Below are 21,581 nucleotides of genomic sequence, written 5' to 3'. Positions count from 1 at the left end.
CGTATCATTCAATTGAGTGTAAGTCGATACATTGGTTCATTGCACTGCTGGTTTACTTGCTACACTTCCCTCTACAGCTGCAGCTGTACAGTAACCCTAACCCTAAGCCACAGTGCCACAGAAAACCCAAGGAACTTTAAAAACACCTCACCAAAAATCAAGACAGTGAGATATAGCAGCAACTAAATGACAAGACGAAAACAGTAGAACAATCAAAATGGATATGGACTGTTCTCCACAATCCTATTTCCCATCCAGTGACCTTCACAGTTGAGGCATTTTGCTGCCTCCCTTTTCCAGAGCAATGTACACTGATGTGACAGTAGAAATAAGTTTAACCGCCTAAGTTACACAAAACCAATGTGAAGGAGTGCAAGGTTAAGTGGTGCAGTGCCCTGTCAAATGTGAAAGCTATTCTCATGTTATTACAGTGATAATGTATGATAGGCCTAAGAGCCAGGGATCAAAGGTAGAAAGGATTGTTGTGATAAACTAGACTGGTGCATGATCCTGGAGAAGATGGGGGGGTGGGGGGGGGAGCGTTTTATTAATGGCTGGTGGAGCTGAACATCCATCTCAGGAAGGGTTAGGTCTGTTAAGGGCCGGTCTGTGACTGCAGGCAGCAAGGCAGCAAGGCCTTCTATAAAGACCTGTCATTATGGCTGAGAAACAAGGCTGCACACTGCTGGCAGACAGGCAGACAGACAGACATACATTACAGACAGACAAGCAGACAGACAGGCAGACAGACAGACAGACAGACAGGCAGGCAGACAGACAGACAGACAGACACGCAGACAGTCAGACAGACAGACAGACAGACAGGCAGTTAGATAGATATTGGAGGGGGATGGATGGGAGGTGTCTGGGGACATTCATGATATTGTGGTTTTGAGTGGACCCAAAGAAAGATTGGCACGTGTGTGTGTGTGTGTGTGGGTGTGGGTGTGTGTGTGTGTGTGTGTGTTTTAATCACGTCATGATCACTACAACATGCAGTGAGGTTCAAATTTAATAAATAGCTACATCTCTGACACCTTGTGACAACCAAAGCACAGCAAATAGCGCTTCCCTGCCAATTCAGAAACAACAGAGCTATGTTTATAGGGGGGGTAGCCTACATCAACTTAAACTGATCAAATTTGATGAAGACTGCAGAAACAGCAGCCAAAACATGTCAGGTATAAACATTGCCTAACTGGCCTTTATAGATGAACTATTCTAAAAAAAAATATATATATACGGTATATCTTTTTTTTTTTTTTTTTTAAGTGAGGGCGCAGAAAATTGAACTGAGGGTGCAAAGCCCCCTGGCGCCCCCTCGTGGCGCCGGGCCTGTATCTATCTATCTATCTATCTATCTATCTATCTATCTATCTATCTATCTATCTATCTATCTATCTATCTATCTATCTAATGTAACCTCCTGCCTCTTTTCTCCTTGTTTTTCTCCCCCCAGTTCCTGGGACTCCTCCGAGGCGAGTGGACGTTGAGGTGCTGAACTCCACGGCGCTCAAGGTGATGTGGCGTTCTCTGACGCCGGGCAAACAGCACGGGCAGATCCGCGGCTACCAGGTCCACTACGTCCGCGTGGAGAACGGAGAGTCACGCGGCCTGCCTCTCATCAAGGACGTCATGCTGGCCGACGCCCAGGTGTGACCTGCTTACCGTTATGCTCACCAATCAGTTGTCATCTCAGGAAAAGGGAATAAATTAATTTCATGCCAAAATGATATCATGATGTCACCATGATGTTACCATGATGTCGATATACAGTAATGCATAGATATACTTTTTTTGCCCACATAGAATTGCAAATACGGTACACTGCCGTAAAATCTATTCTTCTGCCGTAGAATCTGTTTGTCAGTCATCTCTCAAGGAGATTTCAGCGATAAAGCAGGCCGCAACAAGACTGTGAAACTTTTTGCTCGCACAGATCCAAATGCGTGTACTTCACCCGTGCTATTTCCCAGCTATATACGGAGGCTGTGCAAATATTGCGGTATGAAAACAAATAAATAAATAGTAACATGGGAAGTGAGGGCAATATGCTCTTGGATTTCATTTCATATTGCTGCAATATTCTTCCCCCCTCAGCCCACAACAAAAAGTGTAATCAAAGCCATGTCCTCCCTCTTCTGCCGCCATGGCTTTTATTAGGAATGTCTAGACCCTGCTTTATAGCAACCTCGGCCACCAAACGTCTGATTGTGCTGCTTGTATCAAACATGAAGACTGGGGGGGGAAATGCTGATTATAGTATTCTGTGGCCGGGGGGGGCGGGGGGGGGGGGAGTAAAATGGGCATGAAAGCATTTCACCAAAATAAAGCAGCCTCCACTGACAGCTCCAACTATAATGGAAGCCTGTATAATGCTCTCCCTTTTTGTCGTCTTTCGACAAAACTTGTGTCAACACAATGCGTGGAGAAACGCTGCCAAAGCGCGCTTTTTATGCACAGTAGCAATCATCCAAATGGAAATTACAGCCTTGAATCAATAGGGTAAACAACAAAGAACAATCGTATGCAGCAGTACATATTTAGGCAGGGAATGGATCCAAATCTATTTTCTTGCGCACGAATGAAAATGTCCATCCGGGCCCAAATGCCACCGATGTCACATCTACATTTTTGGCGCGTAGCTGCCGCCGCGCTCCGCAGCGGAATAAGCTCAAATTACGAGCACGCCAACCAACAGTGGAGGGTTGAAGCCACAGCACCCTGCAGTGTGCGCCTGTAATGTGCACGGAGGTGTGTGTGTTTTTATGTGTATTTAGAGTTGAGACTTGTATATTTAGAGTTGTTGACAGCTAAATGTTACTACTGGCTGTAGGGCGTTGCTGAGATGGATTTGAACTTGTGACGCGGAGGTAACGCGCTGTTAGCTGCACAATAACACGTGAAAACACCTCAAGGCCTTGCTGCTAGATGTAGCGTACACAACTCTTGTCTCAGCTGCTCCCCCCCCCCCCCCCCTAACATAAGCTTCAAGCTCCTCCTCTCTCTCTCCTGACCCCCACCCCAACACCAATGACCTCCTTCTGACACCACCCTCTGCTCCCACACCTCCGCTGGAGGAACCACTCTTATTTTCTAATGCCCCTCTCTCTCACACTCCTATTTCTCCCCTCTTTTTTTCTCTCTCTTCTCTTTAAAAAATGCTCTCTCCGACACTCTCCTCTTTGGCGGGGGGGGGGGGGTGTGTTAGTGGGAAACGGACGATACGGCTGAATATGTGAGTATGGAGTTTCGCCTGAGTGCTTTGTGTAGCCGAGAGGGAATAAAAAGTGTCTATTGCATCAACCTGGCCGGAGTCACTGCTTACATAACCCCTCCCATCCCTATTCGATAAGTTTGGATAACAGAGCGCCTGGGTGTCACCTCGGCAGGCGGGGCAGCCGAGCCTAGCGCTGTTAGCGCTGTTAGCTCTGTTAGCTCTGTTAGCTCTGCACTGTCGATGGGAAAAACGGGGGAATGGCTAATTAGCTCCGCAGCCTCCAAAATGGCCACTGATGCAACATCCACTGCCCTCTGTGCCTGGAATGCTTAATGCTATGTGTGTCGTGCTGTGTTGCTACGGTGTGGGTGTGCTGTCTCGTGCTGTGATGGTGTGTATGTTGTGATTTATTTTATTTTTTTATTTAATTGATCGTGTCATTTTGCTGTGTCTTTGTTGTTTTGCAATGCCTTTGTGGTGGCTGCGCCTTAGATAGTGTTATACTTTGGTAACACTTTATTTGCATAGTCTGCCTCAAGAGAGAGAGAGAGAGAGAGAGAGAGAGAGAGAGTTTTTGAAACATTTCAACAGCTTATTAGTTTGACGTTCAACAATAGGCCCTTTCACAGCATCCGTTTTGAGGTGGTAAAGCAGGAAGCAAAGCAGGTATAACCAACAACATTAATGAGGGCCCTGGTACTGGAACACCTAAATGGAATGGTCAATAATGGTGTTGGTTACACCTGATTTACTTCCTGCTTTACCACCTCAAAATGCTTGATGTGAAAAGGGTCTATTACACTGTTTTAACAGATGTATAACAGAGTATATGTGACAATTCATGACCATACCGTGTGTGGAACGGGAAGCAAACAGAAATCTCAACTAAAGAGCTGTTAAAACATCTATACAAAGACAAGACAGTTGAATTATTGAATGTCAACTAATAAGCCGTTGAAATGTTACAAATACTTTGTAGACTCTCTATAAGGCGGACTACCCAAATAAAGTCTTACCTATACTTCAACTACAACACCTCCTCAAGTTGAAAATTGAAATGAATGATGAAAATATTTTAAAATGTCTTTGGAGTTATGGAGTTATCTATGACACTGAGACAATGTATCAGATAGAAATGATGTTTTGGAGTTATGACACTGAGACAATGTATCAGATAGAAATGATGTCTGTGTATGGAAATGTCTTCCTCATCACATCCCCTGATGGTTACTCCCTACTCAGAATCTTGTTTGTTCTTTTTTTGGGGAACGTCACCATTGTTTTAAAAGCCAATGTGAAACCCTCTGCATGACGTGTCCAGTATTCCATCTGAAGTGCAAGACAGTACTTCCAGCTCGTTGACCTTTATTGACCTCTGCCGTCCGGTCTGCCGAGCAGCCTGTTCAAAAGCTCATTCTGCATTCGTTCGAACACGCTGCTCCCTTCCAACATTCATTAGCATTGATGGCCAGCTCCTCTTTGAAGAGGACTCAAGGAAAGTTAATGTCCGAGGTAAAAGAGTGGCAGCCAGCGGGCCGGGACGCGTCCAGCATGCATTCAGCACAAAATGAAGTTGTTGGCAGGCGTTTTGCTACAGAAATGAGGGGGCTACTTTATATTTACATACCTAACATCCCTCCCTCCGCCTCACCAACTCTGAACATTGACTTGAACAGTAAAGGAATGCTCTCCCGTAACACCGAGGGAAAATGGCCCCATTTAACGCATGCCTCTTGTGAAAATTAATGGAGCCCAAGTAGACATTTTATGGAGAGATGGGTAATGGTATGCTGCTCAATAAGGAAGCATAGTGGGAGGAAAGTCTCAACACCCATTTCTTTGACATGTGTGTCTCCTGTCCGTGTCTCCGTCCTGTCCCCCACAGGAAATGGTCATCGGAGGGCTCAAGCCGGACACCACCTACTCCATCACGGTGGCGGCGTACACCACCAAGGGGGATGGAGCCCGGAGTAAACCCAAACTGGTGGTGACCAAGGGGGCAGGTCAGTACCACCAGGACTCATTCATTTGGATGAGCTGAACCTGCATTGATCATCTTAAGACATTTGCTCATAAAATAGTTCTGTTTTTGAGTACAGATTCATTTTGGACCGCAGCCTTTTTCCAAAATGGATAATACTGTATGGAGTTCACCCAGCATTGATGTCGGTCACAGCAGCGTTTAGCATTGGAATCACGTTGTGAACACTGGATTGCACATTAAATTTTTAGGGATGAAGAAAGTACTGTGAGTTATTTCAGGGTTCTTTCAGGCCAGATTCTGACAGCTCAGGAGTCCCTGTGGGGTCACTGGTCTGACCTTTAATGCTGCAATACTGGAGGCTAATGCCTGCACACTGCCAAACCTGCTCTTTCTCTACTTTTCCTCCTCGTTACCACCGGTGGGCACACCACTTTAACCGGAGCGCTTGAGCCTGTTTGGAAGCTAGCAGCTCAGCTACCGTGAAGATGATCTGAACCACTGAGGCTGCCTGGCTGCTGGAGAGTGTGAAAGCCTTCTTTTGAGAGAACTTGAGGTGTTGGAGCCAAGATAGGAGCGTCCTTTTGTGTGAGCATCCAAACCAGTATCCATCCATGTCAGGAGGCTTCAGAGAGCCAAGCTACACACAAAGACTGATAGGCACACACAAGCATTCTCACACAAACACACACACAAGCACACACACACACACACACACACACACACACACACACACAGTCATGGGCACGCACATTCACATACATTCCCGCAACCAAACACGCACTTATACTTAGGGTTGGCATGACCCCCATCGACCTCTGAGCCTTCTACATCGGACCATCGTGATGTCCATTTTTTGCCAGGTAGTGAGTTACAGCATCAGTGTGCTTCTTCCATCTTTCGCTGTCACACTTGTTGTTTGTGCTTCTTGCAAAGGCCACAGGTATGGTTGGTTCATCAGTCCGTAGCACGTTGGGTAGTTGTTGCACATGGTGGCTATTAGCATAGTTGGAGTGCACGCAAATGGTCATGCAGATTCATCATCATTAATAAAATTCACGTTCATCTCATTGAACGGAATGGGAACGTTAGGTGTGATGTCAAACAAAACAGAAATATTAAAATAATATTCCTACCACAACTCGTTCTATTCACCATCATCAATTTAGACAGCAGAAATAATGTCACAATATCAAAATATCTTCATATCATCATGATACGATTCCCACTGAATGAAGATAAATGATAATATTGAATTATCGCCCGGCCCTATTGCTACAACCAGACACACCCATGCCGACACAGGCAGACTGGCCCTCTCCTCCCTGACAGGAGCGGATCCTGACAGGTGTGTCTATTGCAGGTGTCAGGGAGCGCCACGCTCCTGGCCCCGCTCCTTCCTCCTGTCAGCCAGGCCTGAGTGATATGCCAGTCTGACGCCCTGCATCCATCCCTCACAGGGAAACACTTGCCTTTTTGATTATTGAAGTGCAGAGACATGGCTCCTGCCACAGGGGGCAAGATAGCTAAGACCAGGGGAAAGGTGCAGAGGAGGGGATAAGCTAAGACCAGGGGAAAGGTGCAGAGGAGGGGAGAAGATAGCTAAGACCAGGGGAAAGGTGCAGAGGAGGGGAGAAGATAGCTAAGACCAGGGGAAAGGTGCAGAGGAGGGGAGAAGATAAGACCAGGGGAAAGGTGCAGAGGAGGGGAGAAGCTAAGACCAGGGGAAAGGTACAGAGGAGGGGAGAAGCTAAGACCAGGGGAAAGGTACAGAGGAGGGGAGAAGCTAAGACCAGGGGAAAGGTACAGAGGAGGGGAGAAGCTAAGACCAGGGGAAAGGTGCAGAGGAGGGGAGAAGATAGCTAAGACCAGGGGAAAGGTGCAGAGGAGGGGAGAAGATAAGACCAGGGGAAAGGTGCAGAGGAGGGGAGAAGATAGCTAAGACCAGGGGAAAGGTGCAGAGGAGGGGAGAAGCTAAGACCAGGGGAAAGGTACAGAGGAGGGGATAAGCTAAGACCAGGGGAAAGGTGCAGAGGAGGGGAGAAGATAGCTAAGACCAGGGGAAAGGTGCAGAGGAGGGGAGAAGATAGCTAAGACCAGGGGAAAGGTGCTGAGGAGGGGAGAAGCTAAGACCAGGGGAAAGGTGCAGAGGAGGGGAGAAGATAGCTAAGACCAGGGGAAAGGTGCAGAGGAGGGGAGAAGATAGCTAAGACCAGGGGAAAGGTGCAGAGGAGGGGAGAAGCTAAGACCAGGGGAAAGGTACAGAGGAGGGGAGAAGCTAAGACCAGGGGAAAGGTGCAGAGGAGGGGAGAAGATAGCTAAGACCAGGGGAAAGGTGCAGAGGAGGGGAGAAGATAGCTAAGACCAGGGGAAAGGTGCTGAGGAGGGGAGAAGCTAAGACCAGGGGAAAGGTGCAGAGGAGGGGAGAAGATAGCTAAGACCAGGGGAAAGGTGCAGAGGAGGGGAGAAGATAGCTAAGACCAGGGGAAAGGTGCAGAGGAGGGGAGAAGCTAAGACCAGGGGAAAGGTGCTGAGGAGGGGAGAAGCTAAGACCAGGGGAAAGGTGCAGAGGAGGGGAGAAGATAGCTAAGACCAGGGGAAAGGTACAGAGGAGGGGAGAAGATAGCTAAGACCAGGGGAAACGTGCTGAGGAGGGGAGAAGCTAAGACCAGGGGAAAGGTGCTGAGGAGGGGAGAAGCTAAGATCAGGGGAAAGGTACAGAGGAGGGGAGAAGCTAAGACCAGGGGAAAGGTGCTGAGGAGGGGAGAAGCTAAGACCAGGGGAAAGGTACAGAGGAGGGGAGAAGCTAAGACCAGGGGAAAGGTGCAGAGGAGGGGAGAAGCTAAGACCAGGGGAAAGGTACAGAGGAGGGGAGAAGCTAAGACCAGGGGAAAGGTGCAGAGGAGGGGAGAAGATAGCTAAGACCAGGGGAAAGGTGCAGAGGAGGGGAGAAGATAAGACCAGGGGAAAGGTACAGAGGAGGGGAGAAGCTAAGACCAGGGGAAAGGTGCAGAGGAGGGCAGAAGATAGCTAAGACCAGGGGAAAGGTGCAGAGGAGGGGAGAAGATAGCTAAGACCAGGGGAAAGGTGCAGAGGAGGGGAGAAGCTAAGACCAGGGGAAAGGTACAGAGGAGGGGAGAAGCTAAGACCAGGGGAAAGGTGCAGAGGAGGGGAGAAGCTAAGACCAGGGGAAAGGTGCAGAGGAGGGGAGAAGATAAGACCAGGGGAAAGGTGCAGAGGAGGGGAGAAGATAGCTAAGACCAGGGGAAAGGTGCAGAGGAGGGGAGAAGCTAAGACCAGGGGAAAGGTGCAGAGGAGGGGAGAAGATAGCTAAGACCAGGGGAAAGGTGCAGAGGAGGGGAGAAGCTAAGACCAGGGGAAAGGTGCAGAGGAGGGGAGAAGCTAAGACCAGGGGAAAGGTGCAGAGGAGGGAAGAAGATAGCTAAGACCAGGGGAAAGGTGCAGAGGAGGGGAGAAGCTAAGACCAGGGGAAAGGTGCAGAGGAGGGGAGAAGCTAAGACCAGGGGAAAGGTGCAGAGGAGGGGAGAAGCTAAGACCAGGGGAAAGGTACAGAGGAGGGGAGAAGCTAAGACCAGGGGAAAGGTGCAGAGGAGGGGAGAAGATAGCTAAGACCAGGGGAAAGGTGCAGAGGAGGGGAGAAGATAGCTAAGACCAGGGGAAAGGTACAGAGGAGGGGAGAAGATAGCTAAGACCAGGGGAAAGGTGCAGAGGAGGGGAGAAGATAGCTAAGACCAGGGGAAAGGTGCAGAGGAGGGGAGAAGATAGCTAAGACCAGGGGAAAGGTGCAGAGGAGGGGAGAAGCTAAGACCAGGGGAAAGGTACAGAGGAGGGGAGAAGATAGCTAAGACCAGGGGAAAGGTGCAGAGGAGGGGAGAAGATAGCTAAGACCAGGGGAAAGGTGCAGAGGAGGGGAGAAGATAGCTAAGACCACGGGAAAGGTGCAGAGGAGGGGAGAAGATAGCTAAGACCAGGGGAAAGGTGCAGAGGAGGGGAGAAGATAGCTAAGACCAGGGGAAAGGTGCAGAGGAGGGGAGAAGCTAAGGCCAGGGGAAAGGTACAGAGGAGGGGAGAAGATAGCTAAGACCAGGGGAAAGGTGCAGAGGAGGGGAGAAGATAGCTAAGACCAGGGGAAAGGTGCAGAGGATGGGAGAAGATAGCTAAGACCAGGGGAAAGGTGCAGAGGAGGGGAGAAGCTAAGACCAGGGGAAAGGTACAGAGGAGGGGAGAAGATAGCTAAGACCAGGGGAAAGGTGCAGAGGAGGGGAGAAAATAGCTAAGACCAGGGGAAAGGTGCAGAGGAGGGGAGAAGATAGCTAAGACCAGGGGAAAGGTGCAGAGGAGGGGAGAAGATAGCTAAGACCAGGGGAAAGGTGCAGAGGAGGGGAGAAGCTAAGACCAGGGGAAAGGTACAGAGGAGGGGAGAAGATAGCTAAGACCAGGGGAAAGGTGCAGAGGAGGGGAGAAGATAGCTAAGACCAGGGGAAAGGTGCAGAGGAGGGGAGAAGATAGCTAAGACCAGGGGAAAGGTGCAGAGGAGGGGAGAAGATAGCTAAGACCAGGGAAAAGGTGCAGAGGAGGGGAGAAGCTATGACCAGGGGAAAGGTACAGAGGAGGGGAGAAGATAGCTAAGACCAGGGGAAAGGTACAGAGGAGGGGAGAAGATAGCTAAGACCAGGGGAAAGGTACAGAGGAGGGGAGAAGATAGCTAAGACCAGGGGAAAGGTGCAGAGGAGGGGAGAAGATAGCTAAGACCAGGGGAAAGGTGCAGAGGAGGAGAGAAGATAGCTAAGACCAGGGGAAAGGTGCAGAGGAGGAGAGTAGATAGCTAAGACCAGGGGAAAGGTGCAGAGGAGGAGAGAAGATAGCTAAGACCAGGGGAAAGGTGCAGAGGAGGGGAGAAGCTAAGACCAGGGGAAAGGTGCAGAGGAGGGGAGAAGCTAAGACCAGGGGAAAGGTGCAGAGGAGGGGAGAAGATAGCTAAGACCAGGGGAAAGGTGCAGAGGAGGGGAGAAGATAGCTAAGACCAGGGGAAAGGTGCAGAGGAGGGGAGAAGATAGCTAAGACCAGGGGAAAGGTACAGAGGAGGGGAGAAGCTAAGACCAGGGGAAAGGTGCAGAGGAGGGGAGAAGATAGCTAAGACCAGGGGAAAGGTGCAGAGGAGGGGAGAAGATAGCTAAGACCAGGGGAAAGGTGCAGAGGAGGGGAGAAGATAGCTAAGACCAGGGGAAAGGTGCAGAGGAGGGGAGAAGATAGCTAAGACCAGGGGAAAGGTACAGAGGAGGGGAGAAGCTAAGACCAGGGGAAAGGTACAGAGGAGGGGAGAAGATAGCTAAGACCAGGGGAAAGGTGCAGAGGAGGGGAGAAGATAGCTAAGACCAGGGGAAAGGTGCAGAGGAGGGGAGAAGATAGCTAAGACCAGGGGAAAGGTGCAGAGGAGGGGAGAAGCTAAGACCAGGGGAAAGGTACAGAGGAGGGGAGAAGATAGCTAAGACCAGGGGAAAGGTGCAGAGGAGGGGAGAAGGTAGCTAAGACCAGGGGAAAGGTACAGAGGAGGGGAGAAGCTAAGACCAGGGGAAAGGTACAGAGGAGGGGAGAAGATAGCTAAGACCAGGGGAAAGGTGCAGAGGAGGGGAGAAGGTAGCTAAGACCAGGGGAAAGGTACAGAGGAGGGGAGAAGAGAAGAAGTGGCTCCCCCTCTTCCTTTGAGAGATGCTGGGATGGACTGGTACTGTAATCGGCAGGGTTTCCACTGGAATATCATGGAATTGTTAGACTTGTGATCCAGATAGGGAACTTCAAGGAATGAGATACACTCTCTGGGGAGGTCATGGAATATCGGTGAATCTTACACACGGGTCACTTGACAGGAATATGTTAGAATGTATTTTAGGATTTCTTTTGAGTTGTTTTTCTTTAAGCCGTGTTGCCCGTGTTTGAGCTGAAAAGCAACAGTAACAAACCAGGGAGGAACAGACTCTTTGGAGAAACGCCATGTGAAGTGCTGCTCTGCCCTACTTATTGAAAGTCGTGGGAAAAGTCGTGGAATTGTATAATGGGCGGGAACCCAGGATTAGAGTGACCGTCCCGTATCGGAAAGTCACTGCCTTGATCCCCGCAGCTGCCAGTGTGCGCTCACAGTGTCCTTGGGCGAGCGAACGCCTACATGCTCACTGGTTGTAATTCACTCTGCTGAATGTCACATTGTGCTGGCAGACTGTTCTGATGCCATCTTGCTCTGTTGGTCCTGTAATGCTGCAGCACAATACAAAGCAAGAGAGAAAACTACACTCTGTACACTGCGAGTTGTTCCCGAACTGTATGAATTTATTAACACTGATACATGTGATGCTTCCAGCTCTGTGCTCTTCGCCAGACAAGCTGTCTGATTTTGAGCTTTGAAGTCTTTTACCCTTGTGCGCACTAACACACCAGTTCACATTTGGGAGTGTGATGCAAATAAATGGAATGTGCTACAGTACCACATGCATGCTTCTCCCCTCCATTTTCTCCCCAATTTGTACTTGGCCAATTCCCCCTGCTGTCCCGGTCGTTGCTCCACCCCCTCTGCTGACTAGCATGTGCTTCCTCCGATACGCTTCTTTTCACCTGACAGCGAGGAGTCCCTGTGGGGTCCCCCCCAGTTCCCCTGGGGGAGGCGCTAGTGCAGAGACCAGGACACATACCCCCTAATCCGGCTTCCCACAGACACAGCCAATCGTGCCTGTATGGTTGCCTGACCAAGCAACACGGGAGCGCGAGCCTGCAACCCTCGTGTTGGTAGGCAGGGAATCTATCGCTACACTACCCGGACGCCGCCTCACATACACACTTTTAAAACAGAAACACAAAACTTTTCGCAGACAAGCGTGCTCTTAAAGCGAACAAATGCCCTCCAGAAAGTATGACGTTATCGTCTTCAGTCCAAAGGAACGACATCAATACAGACAACATCACAACAGAGACGGTATGTTTTCATGCCACTCAAAAGAGCCTGTGGATTCACGTCAATGCGAAGGTCTTTTCATCTGGCTGTCTCACCAACAAGCTTAGTAGGTAGTAGGTACTGTATGAGAAAGTCTCCGAAAGAATCTTTCTCAGGACTTGGCGGGATTTGAAATCAAAGTCAGACTCTACACCTATTTGCCGCAGATAAACAAGTGATTCTTTGGCTTCTTTGGCACCATCACTGTTTCCTGGGTGAAAGCAAGGTTTGAAAATGCCTTCCACACCTCCTGCTGAAGAGAAGCAGCATCCCCGTGGTCGAGTACGTGAGCGGAACAAAAGTGACAGCAGAACGATAAGCCTTTATTGACTAAGGATCGTACGTGTTCTTGCCGAGCAGGTGCTGCGAGAACAACACCTTCAAGCCGAGCTAACAAAGTGTGTAACTGTTCATACATGGATGATGCAAAGCATGCATCATGGTATGCATGCCCCGCCCACAACTCTGCAGTCGCTTCTCAAATCCAAGCTCTTTGATTCCTTACCACAGAGCTACAGGAAGGTGCAGCTTTTCAATATCACAAAACGTCTTGTGTTTCAGTACTAGAAATATCACATGCTCATTTCTATGTAGCTTTGCGTGCCTTATTATAGTAGTGAGATAGCATCATTTACAGGCCTTTCAAAGTGTCTGTGCCTGAGAATAATCTCTACCAGGGGCCGGTTGCACCAACTGGTCTTACACTGGTCTTTTTTTTTTTTTTTTTTTAATTTTTTTTTATATATTTTATTTTACTTTTTCAGAACATAAAGAAAACAAAACAAGAACAGGAAAAAAGAAAAGAAAAAACATATATACATACATTCAACATTACAATGCTACAAAATGTCAAAATGTGCTTACAAATCGATAAAAAAAATATATATATATATATATATATACTGTGCAAAGGATCCCAAAGAAACTCAAATACCGCTTTTAGCCTGATCAAAATAGGTCAGGAACGGGTCCCAAATAACGAAAAATTTCCTTAGAGAAATTGACCTCTGGAATCTGAGTCTCTCCATACGTATAACTGAGATCATGTCTGTCAGCCACAGCTGAAAAGAAGGTGGAGAGGAGGACTTCCATTCCTTCAAAATTAGTTTCTTGGCAACTGTCATTCCCTGTGTCAGAGATTGCTGCACGGCCGTTGGGAGGAGCAAAGAGGACTCCGAGCAGCCAAAGATGGCGAGTTCCGCCTCCAGTTGGAGGGTTATTTTGTAGGCCTTAGAGTACCAGTCAAATATTTTGGCCCAGAATCCTGATAGTGAAGGGCAAAACCAAAAAGCATGGGACAGTGTGCCCTCCGACACCCGACACCTATCACATAGTGGTGAGACCGAAGGATATATCTTGTGTAACCTATGCTTGGAGTAATGAAGACGGTGAGCAACTTTAAATTGGATAAGTTGATGTCTACTATTAATTGAACAGAGCTGGACCACAGACAGACTCCTGTCCCATATGATTTCAGACAGATCCACACCAAGTTCCTCCTGCCACGCCTCTTTGATCCTCTCAGTGGGGGCCTTAATGCAATCGTCGAACAAACACACAAACTTAGAAATAAGATGCCTGGAGTTGGGAGGGCTTAACAAAACCTCAAAAAAAACATGTTCATCTGGGAGAACGTCAAAATTGCGAATCTTGGATCGGACATAATGTCTAACTTGTATATATCTATAAAGATGCGTTTGGGGCAACTCAAATGCTCTCTTCAGAAGATCAAAGGATGCAAATTGGCCATCAATATACAGGTCACTGATGGAGACCAGCCCCTTTTCCCTCCAGGCATGGCAAATTCTATCTGACCATGAGGGCAAAAAAGAATGATTAAAACAGATTGGTGTGTGAACAGAAACATCTGGTACATTCAAAACTTTCTTAACCTGATTCAGAATTCTGACAGAGTTTTTCACAACAAAACTCAAACCTTTCAAAGTCCCAGGCTCCTCTAGCTTAGAAAACAACATGGCTGGCAATGAGGACCTGGCGATAGAGCCAGCCTCCATTTGTAGCCACAGAGGGGCCCCGGGAGTTAAATTGCCAGCAGTTCCTTGTCGCCAAAACATCAGAGCCCTAACATTGGCAGCCCAGTAATAGTGCTTAAACACTGGTAAGGCCAGCCCCCCTGCCGACTTAGGTTTTTGCAGATGAATTTTAGAAATTCTATGGTTCTTATAATTCCAAATATAGGACAGAATTATGGAGTCCAGCTCTTTGAAGAAAGCCGATGTAAGAAAAATGGGGAGGCTTTGACACAAATAAAGGAACCTGGGAAGTGAAACCATCTTAATTGAGTTTATACGACCAATCATGGATAAAGGGAGGATTTTCCAGCTTTCTATACATTGTTTAAGTTTTGAAACAAAATCCCTAAAATTCAACTTAAATATTAGCTTAGGATCTCTGGGTATGGTCAAGCCAAGATAGGTGAGGCGGCCCTTTGCTAATTTGAATGGGAGACTCTCCAGGAACCCAGGAGTAAAGAGATCAGAGAGAGGCATAAAGTCACTTTTTGTCCAATTAATTGTGTATCCAGACAGCTTACCGAAAGAAGTGATTAGTTCTAGGAGAGGGGGGATAGATTTTTCTGAATTATGCAGGTATATTATCACATCGTCGGCATACAAACTGATACGCGTCTCGACACCTCCGACCTCAAGGCCTGCAAGGCTTGCGTGACTACGTATTTTTAAGGCAAGGGGCTCAAGCGCGACGGCGAAGAGGGCCGGCGAGAGAGGGCAACCCTGCTGGACCGAACGAAATAATGGAAACCTGGTTGACTTATCGCCATTACTTATAACTGAGCATGCCGGACTCGCATATATAAGCTTTACCCAGGATATGAATGAACTGCCGAACCCGAATCTGTGCAGTGACTCAAACATATACGGCCACTCAACCTGATCAAACGCCTTCTGTGCATCAAGTGATAAAATCGCAGCACCACTGGTCTTACTGTGATCCGCGTACATGGTGTTAAGGAGACGTCTGACATTGGAGAAAGCAAACCTACTCGGGATAAACCCTGTCTGGTCAGGATGAATAATAGATGACAAATGTCTATTTAACCGGGTCGCCAGCATTTTAGTGATTACTTTTCTATCAAAATTTTGAAGCGCTATGGGTCTGTAGCTAGCCGGATCGGCTTCGTCCTTCCCCTTTTTTAAAATGAGGGAGATGTTAGCTTCATACAATGTTTTAGGCAAGATTTTGTCCTTCACCGAGTTAGATGCCATTCTGAGGAGGAGTGGAGCGAGAATGTTGCAAAATTTCTTGTAAAATTCAGCGCCAAATCCATCCGGGCCAGCTGCTTTGCCTGATGGGAATGACTTAATGGCAGAAGTTATTTCCTCCAATGTAAAATCAGAGTCTAAGTCCTTTCTGGCATCATCACTAAGTTTGGGCATTTCCAGAGGGTCGAAAAAGTCACTCAAATCCGACTGGCCGGCATCACACTTAGATGAGTAGAGTTCACTATAAAACTCCCTAAAGCGGTTATTTATCTCCTTAGGGTTAGTCAGCAGGGCGCCCCTTTTTGATTTAATGGAGAGGATTGATCTAGAAGCCTGAGCGCCCTTGAGCTGCCGCGCCAGGAGCCCCTCAGGCTTATCTCCCAATTCAAATTGTTTTTGTCTCAGTTTTAAAAGAAGAGTGTTTATTTGGCCACCTAAGATGCAGTTATATTCATATTTTAATCTTAATATCTTATTATAATCGTCAGAGCATTTTGAAGCCTGATATACCACCTCAAGGGCGGAAAGGGCATTTTCGATCTCCAATAGCCGCCTCCGTCTTTCTTTTTTGGCAGTAGATTCATATGCGATTATGTCCCCACGGATAACTGCCTTTAAAGTTTCCCATAGCGTGGAGTCTGAAACTTCACCATTATCGTTAAATTCCATAAACTGTTTTAATTTGGTGTCAATATGCTCTATGAATCTCTCTTCCGCGAGTAAGGTTGGATTAAAACGCCAAGAGTACGTTTGTTTAGGGAGAGAGAGATTCAGGGACATAGTCAGAGGGCCATGGTCAGAGATCAATATGTTGTGGTATTTGGTGTTGGTGACATGGGGAATTAGCTGAGAATCTATTAAAAAATAGTCTATCCTACTGTAAGATTTGTGGACATGGGAATAGAATGAGTAGTCTTTGTCTGTGGGGTGCTGAACCCTCCAGATATCCACTACATTCCTAGATTTAATCAAATTGTTCAATACCGTCACTGATGAGATTGTTGGGGGTGGTCGTGAAGACAGCCTATCTAAATATGGATCTAAGTAACAATTTAGGTCACCGCCAATTATTATATTTGAATTATTAGAGTCGGGGAGTAGATTGAAAACTTTCTTAAAAAAACTGGGGTCGTCTGTGTTTGGGCCATAAATATTGAGTAGGGTAATCGGAAATGAGTCGATGGTGCCAGAAACTAAGATGTACCTACCATGAGGGTCTGTTGTCATTGTAACAAGTTGAAATGGAATATTTTTCCTAAAAAGTATAGCTACACCCCGGGCGTGGGAAGAGAATGGGGATTGATAGACTTGTGAGATCCAACCGCGCCGCAGACTACGCTGCTGAGTCGCCTTAATATGAGTTTCTTGTAAAAAGATTATATCCGCTGATAAGGATCTCAGGTGACTAAAAACTTTTTCCCTTTTTACAACATGACCTAACCCCTTCACATTCCACGAGACCATTTTAATATCTCTGCCTCCCAGCTGTGTCCTATCCTGAAATCCAAGCATACATAAACAAAAAATAAACTTCTACAAATAAGCACAGATTTATACAGTAAGTTGAAGCGACTGGTAGCATAACAAACACAGAAAATACAAGAAAACAAAACAAAACATACCTGACTGAGGTAAGAACAAAACCCGTACAATCCCCCCCACAAAACAAAACATACCTAAGTAAGGTAAGAACAAAACCCGTATAATCCCCCCCACCCCCCCTCATGACCCGTTTCATTTTTGTTGTTCCGGTTTGGTCCATGCCTACAGTAGCTCAAATATGCCCTGGCAAGTGTCTCTTAACAGCGTGTCCCTGTTAAGTCTGGGAAAAACATCATACTACAATTTTGTTGTTTCACAACATACCATCCACTTTGCAGTTGTTAATTAACTTTTTTTTTTTTTTTTTTTTTTTTTCTCAATAAGTACCAAGTCATTTATATATATAAAAAAAAATATATATATATATATATATATATACAACATACACACATAATGCACCAAGCTGTATGTAACTGGTGTTTTATCTCACATTGTCCATTAGTGTGATGACTCAGTGTATTGAAACTATTGTCAAATACTATTATTCTTAATCTTTTACCCCCTTGTAGGCTATCACTCAGTCACAGAAACGTAGTTAAGAGCCCCCTCCAGTCAATACCCCTGCGTGCATCCATCCGCGGTCCAGTCATTAGATTAGATGGCGTATACAGCCACTCCGTGCCAAAGATCGTCTATATCAAAAAAACAAAAAAACACCCACCGCAACATTGTGGGCGACTGCAGCGCTGCCATCGAAAAAGAAAGAGAGTCTCGCTCGCTCCTACAATACGATCTTCGTCTCCCTTCAGACAAACGTGACCGGAACAAAATGGCAGCTCTCTTCTCCACCGCAAATGTTAATTCAAAACAAAAGTCGTAACACCCTTTGAAAACTCCACAACCAGACAGTATCAAAGCCGGTGTGCTATGAAAAAAAAACGGGGGGAGGAGGAAGGAGCGAGACCTACACTGGCCATCCGTTATTAGCTGCAGCGTTTTCAACCTGGCCACACACTTACTGTAATGTACGTGGCTAACGACCAACTAGCGCCAGGTTATCCTATATCAAGACAGCCTTATTTACACACTGGAGTAGGGCTCCAACTAACGTTACTCAGACTAAGTCAAAGGGGGTATTACCTTGGTGTCGTGAAAGTCCAGCACTTTGTGAAGTCAAGCATTAATACACGATAACGTTACTTTCTCCTATAAGCGTCCAGCTTTTTCTGATACTCCGGTCGCGTTTCAGGAGTGTCCGCGGGATTTTGTCCTCCTCTCTGCCCTCGGACTGTGTGCCACATCGACGTTTTAATCTTCTCCAGCCGGCTCGTTGGGGGGATGTAGACCGTCACCGGGAGACCCCTCCTCGCCATGTCTTTGGTGGCCTCCGCTGCTGAGTGGTACAGGCACGTCTCCCCATCATAGAAAGCTCTGAGTTTAGCCGGGAAAGGTGTTTGAAAACGTATCTTGTTTTCTCTCAGCACACGCTTTGCTTCCTTGTATTCCTGACGCTTTCGGAGGACATCTGGGGCGTAATCATGGTCCACATTCACTCTCCTCTCCAGGTGTACAAACCCCTTCTTCTGCCAGGCCAGCTTTATGACTTCTTCTTTAGTTTTAAAGCTCGCAAACTTGACTATTATGGACCTCGGGGTGGCATCGGCTGCGGTCGGCTTCGGTCCCAGGGAACGGTGGGCTCTTTCAATCCTGAGTTCGGTTGACTCGGGGATTACCAGTTTCTCTCTTAGCATGTTTTCCACAAACACTGCCATTGTGAGGGAGTTGTCCTCCGCTCCTTCAGCTACACCGTGAAGTCTTATGTTGTCTCGTCTTGACCTGCCTTCCTGGTCAGTCAGCCTCCCCTCCAAATTCTCCTGTAACTTGAACAACTCCAGCATGGCTTCCTCCATCCCCTGCACTCTTTCTTCTGCTTCTAAGATACGACTTTCGGCTTTATCCACTCTGCTGTTCGTTGTCTTTATATCTTCTTTAATTTCTTTGAGGGTACTTGCGTTTTCTTGACGAAAGTCTCTCAATTCATTGAGAATAGTTTCCAAGTTAGCCATTTCGTTAGCCTCGTTAGCGACTAGCGGCTCCTCCGGTTCAGAATGACACTTGCTGTTTTTATCGTCTGTAGTCTTCGCGTTTCTGCTTGGTTGAGTCCGTACTTTATTCTTGTTTTTCTTGCTTTTCCTCCCAGACATATTACTAACGCCTTGTTAATCTCACATCTTGTTTCTTATTAGTCTAAACCTATGAAAAACGGCATTTTTACAGCCAGGGTCATGGAGCTTTGTGGTTAGGCTGCTACCCGCATGGCCGCTCGACCGGAACTCCGTCTTACACTGGTCTTAAGCTAAGTTGGTCGTAACTTTACGACCTAACAGCTACGCCGGTTGCACCAAGACGGCTTAAGCCTTATTTTCACTACGACCAGGCGTAACTCCTACGCCTGGTCAGGAGGAGGCGTAGAGCCTGCCTTAACAAAGATCTCCGCGGAGACCTTTTTGGCCGTCATCGTCGTAACACCGCCAGTTCGCCGTCTTTGAAAGCACGACGTTAGATTATAACTAACTAGTTGTGTGGCTTAGCCTTCCAAAATGTTGCCGTTAGTTTTTTAGAATTTAATACATAGAATTGGGAACGTTACATTCAATTTCATTCAGACTGTCTTTCTGGCTCAATCGCCGCCATTTTCCCCCCGGAGCGAGGGAGGGTGAGAGGAGGGAGGGTGTTTTACAGTAGTGGCTGATAGAGCGTAGTGGCACAGTGCGCTCCAAGCAGGTCGCGAGGCACATTTTTTGCAACATCATCCAATCAGGGGGCATTCCCTGGCAATTCACATGGACGCGCATTTCTACGACCAGCATAGTTAAGACCAGACATAAGCCGTGTTGGTGCAACAGGCGTAAGTCCATGGTCTTAACTAAGACCGACGTAGGAGTTACGACCAGCATAGTTAAGACCAGACATAAGCCGTGTTGGTGCAACAGGCGTAAGTCCATGGTCTTAACTAAGACCGACGTAGGAGTTACGACCAGCATAGTTAAGACCAGACATAAGCCGTGTTGGTGCAACAGGCGTAAGTCCATGGTCTTAACTAAGACCGACGTAGGAGTTACGACCAGGCATAGTTAAGACCTGTTGGTGCAACCGGCCCAGGTGTTCATCGAAAGGAGACTAGCCAGTTGCTTAGGAAGCAGAATTAACATCCCAGCTAAAAGCAAAGACTCATTGGTCACAGACTTTTAAGAGTGATTAATGCTGCACTTTACTCCTTTAGTTTAAGGTGACATTTTGGGGAAGAAAATGTTTTCTTCTTCTCTTAGTGTCTGGTGGAGGTGGTGAACTGGTTAGCCGTCAGCTTTCTCCACATCAAGCGCTCACTGGCTGCTGTTGAGGAGAGTTTCCACCAGTGACCATTCCACAATTCCATTTTGGAATATACTGGCTCTCCGTTAGCGGGGAGGGAACTCTCTTCTGCAGTCTCACTTCATGCTTTATGCTGATGAGATGGGTGAGTTTTCACATGAAGGTCTTGCACAGACTAGTGGTGCTTCAGAAAGGTGGAAATCGTATTTGTGCCATTTCAAATGGTGTGATTTTCAGGATGGACGATCTGCAATATTCAGTAATTGTGTGTTGTGTGTTGAGACAGAGTTGAAATAGATACACATGAAATTGAGGACTGAAGCATCTTGCCCTTACAATCTCTACATACAAGATACAAGCTGTCCTCCCATCACCCCCCCCACACACAAATATGTTGAATGATGTGTGTGTGTGTGTGTGTGTGTGTGTGTGTGTGTGTGTGTGTGTGTGTGTGTGTGTGTGTGTGCGTGTGCGTGTGTTACTTATTCCAATGCTGATTGCACACAGCTTGGACATTGCCCCCTCCCACTTCACATATTTATGACTTCCTGATTGTGATCTTAGTCTGAGCGAACATCAACACAATCTCTCTCTCTCTCTCTCTCTCACCCTAACTTTCTTCTTCTCTCCCTCCCTTCCGGTCACTGTGACATGCCGGCTAAGTGGAACGTTTGTTTCCTTAATAGCTCTTGCTCTCCAAATGAGACTTGTGAATTTTGTAACACATCTGACTGAGCGCCTCCCAACCACCAAGTCCCCCCCCACAGCCCTCAGCCTGACTCTCTCTCTCTCTCTCTCTCTCTCTCTCTCTCTCTCTCTCTCTCTCTCTCTCTCTCCCTCTCTCTCTCTCTCTCTCTCTCTCACTCTCTCTCTCACTCTCTCGCTCTCTCTCTCTCTCTCTCTCTCTCACTCACACACACACACACACACACACACACACACACCATTGGGAAAGCAATGACTTTGTCAAGACCTCTGCAGTAAAAAAAGAAAAGAAAAAAGGCGTCATGCTTCCTTTTGCCTAGAGGTCTGCCTTATTCATTACAGGAGGTTACACAGTTAGTTGTATAGTATAGTATATTATAGTGTAGTATAGTATAGTATAGTATAGTATAGTATATTTAAGCAATAGCTCACGACTGGTTATTATATCAGAGCTAGAGGCCGTTGTTTGGCCCAATGCAGAGCACCATGTGCAGCCGCCTGCATACAGTAGCAGCT

The 21,581-nt window shown here is 47.1% G+C and overlaps 1 protein-coding gene across 1 annotated transcript in view; it reads left to right on the top strand.

Annotated features, from left to right (window-relative positions):
• The window catches only part of LOC310786583 (receptor-type tyrosine-protein phosphatase S-like), a gene marked incomplete at its 3' end in the record, with an annotated part of 381,361 nt that overhangs the window by 255,040 nt on the left and 104,740 nt on the right, over window positions 1-21,581 (top strand). The window contains 3 exon segments of the mRNA XM_083647811.1: window positions 1,460-1,653; window positions 3,212-3,238; window positions 5,106-5,223. Coding sequence (XP_083503937.1) covers window positions 1,460-1,653; window positions 3,212-3,238; window positions 5,106-5,223 — 339 coding nt within the window.

The sequence above is a fragment of the Poromitra crassiceps genome (genome assembly GCF_964638095.1).
Source record: "Poromitra crassiceps genome assembly, chromosome: 12".
NCBI lineage: Eukaryota > Metazoa > Chordata > Actinopteri > Beryciformes > Melamphaidae > Poromitra > Poromitra crassiceps.
The sequence above is the reverse complement of the archived record's forward strand: the minus strand, read 5'-3'. Positions and strand labels throughout refer to the sequence as shown.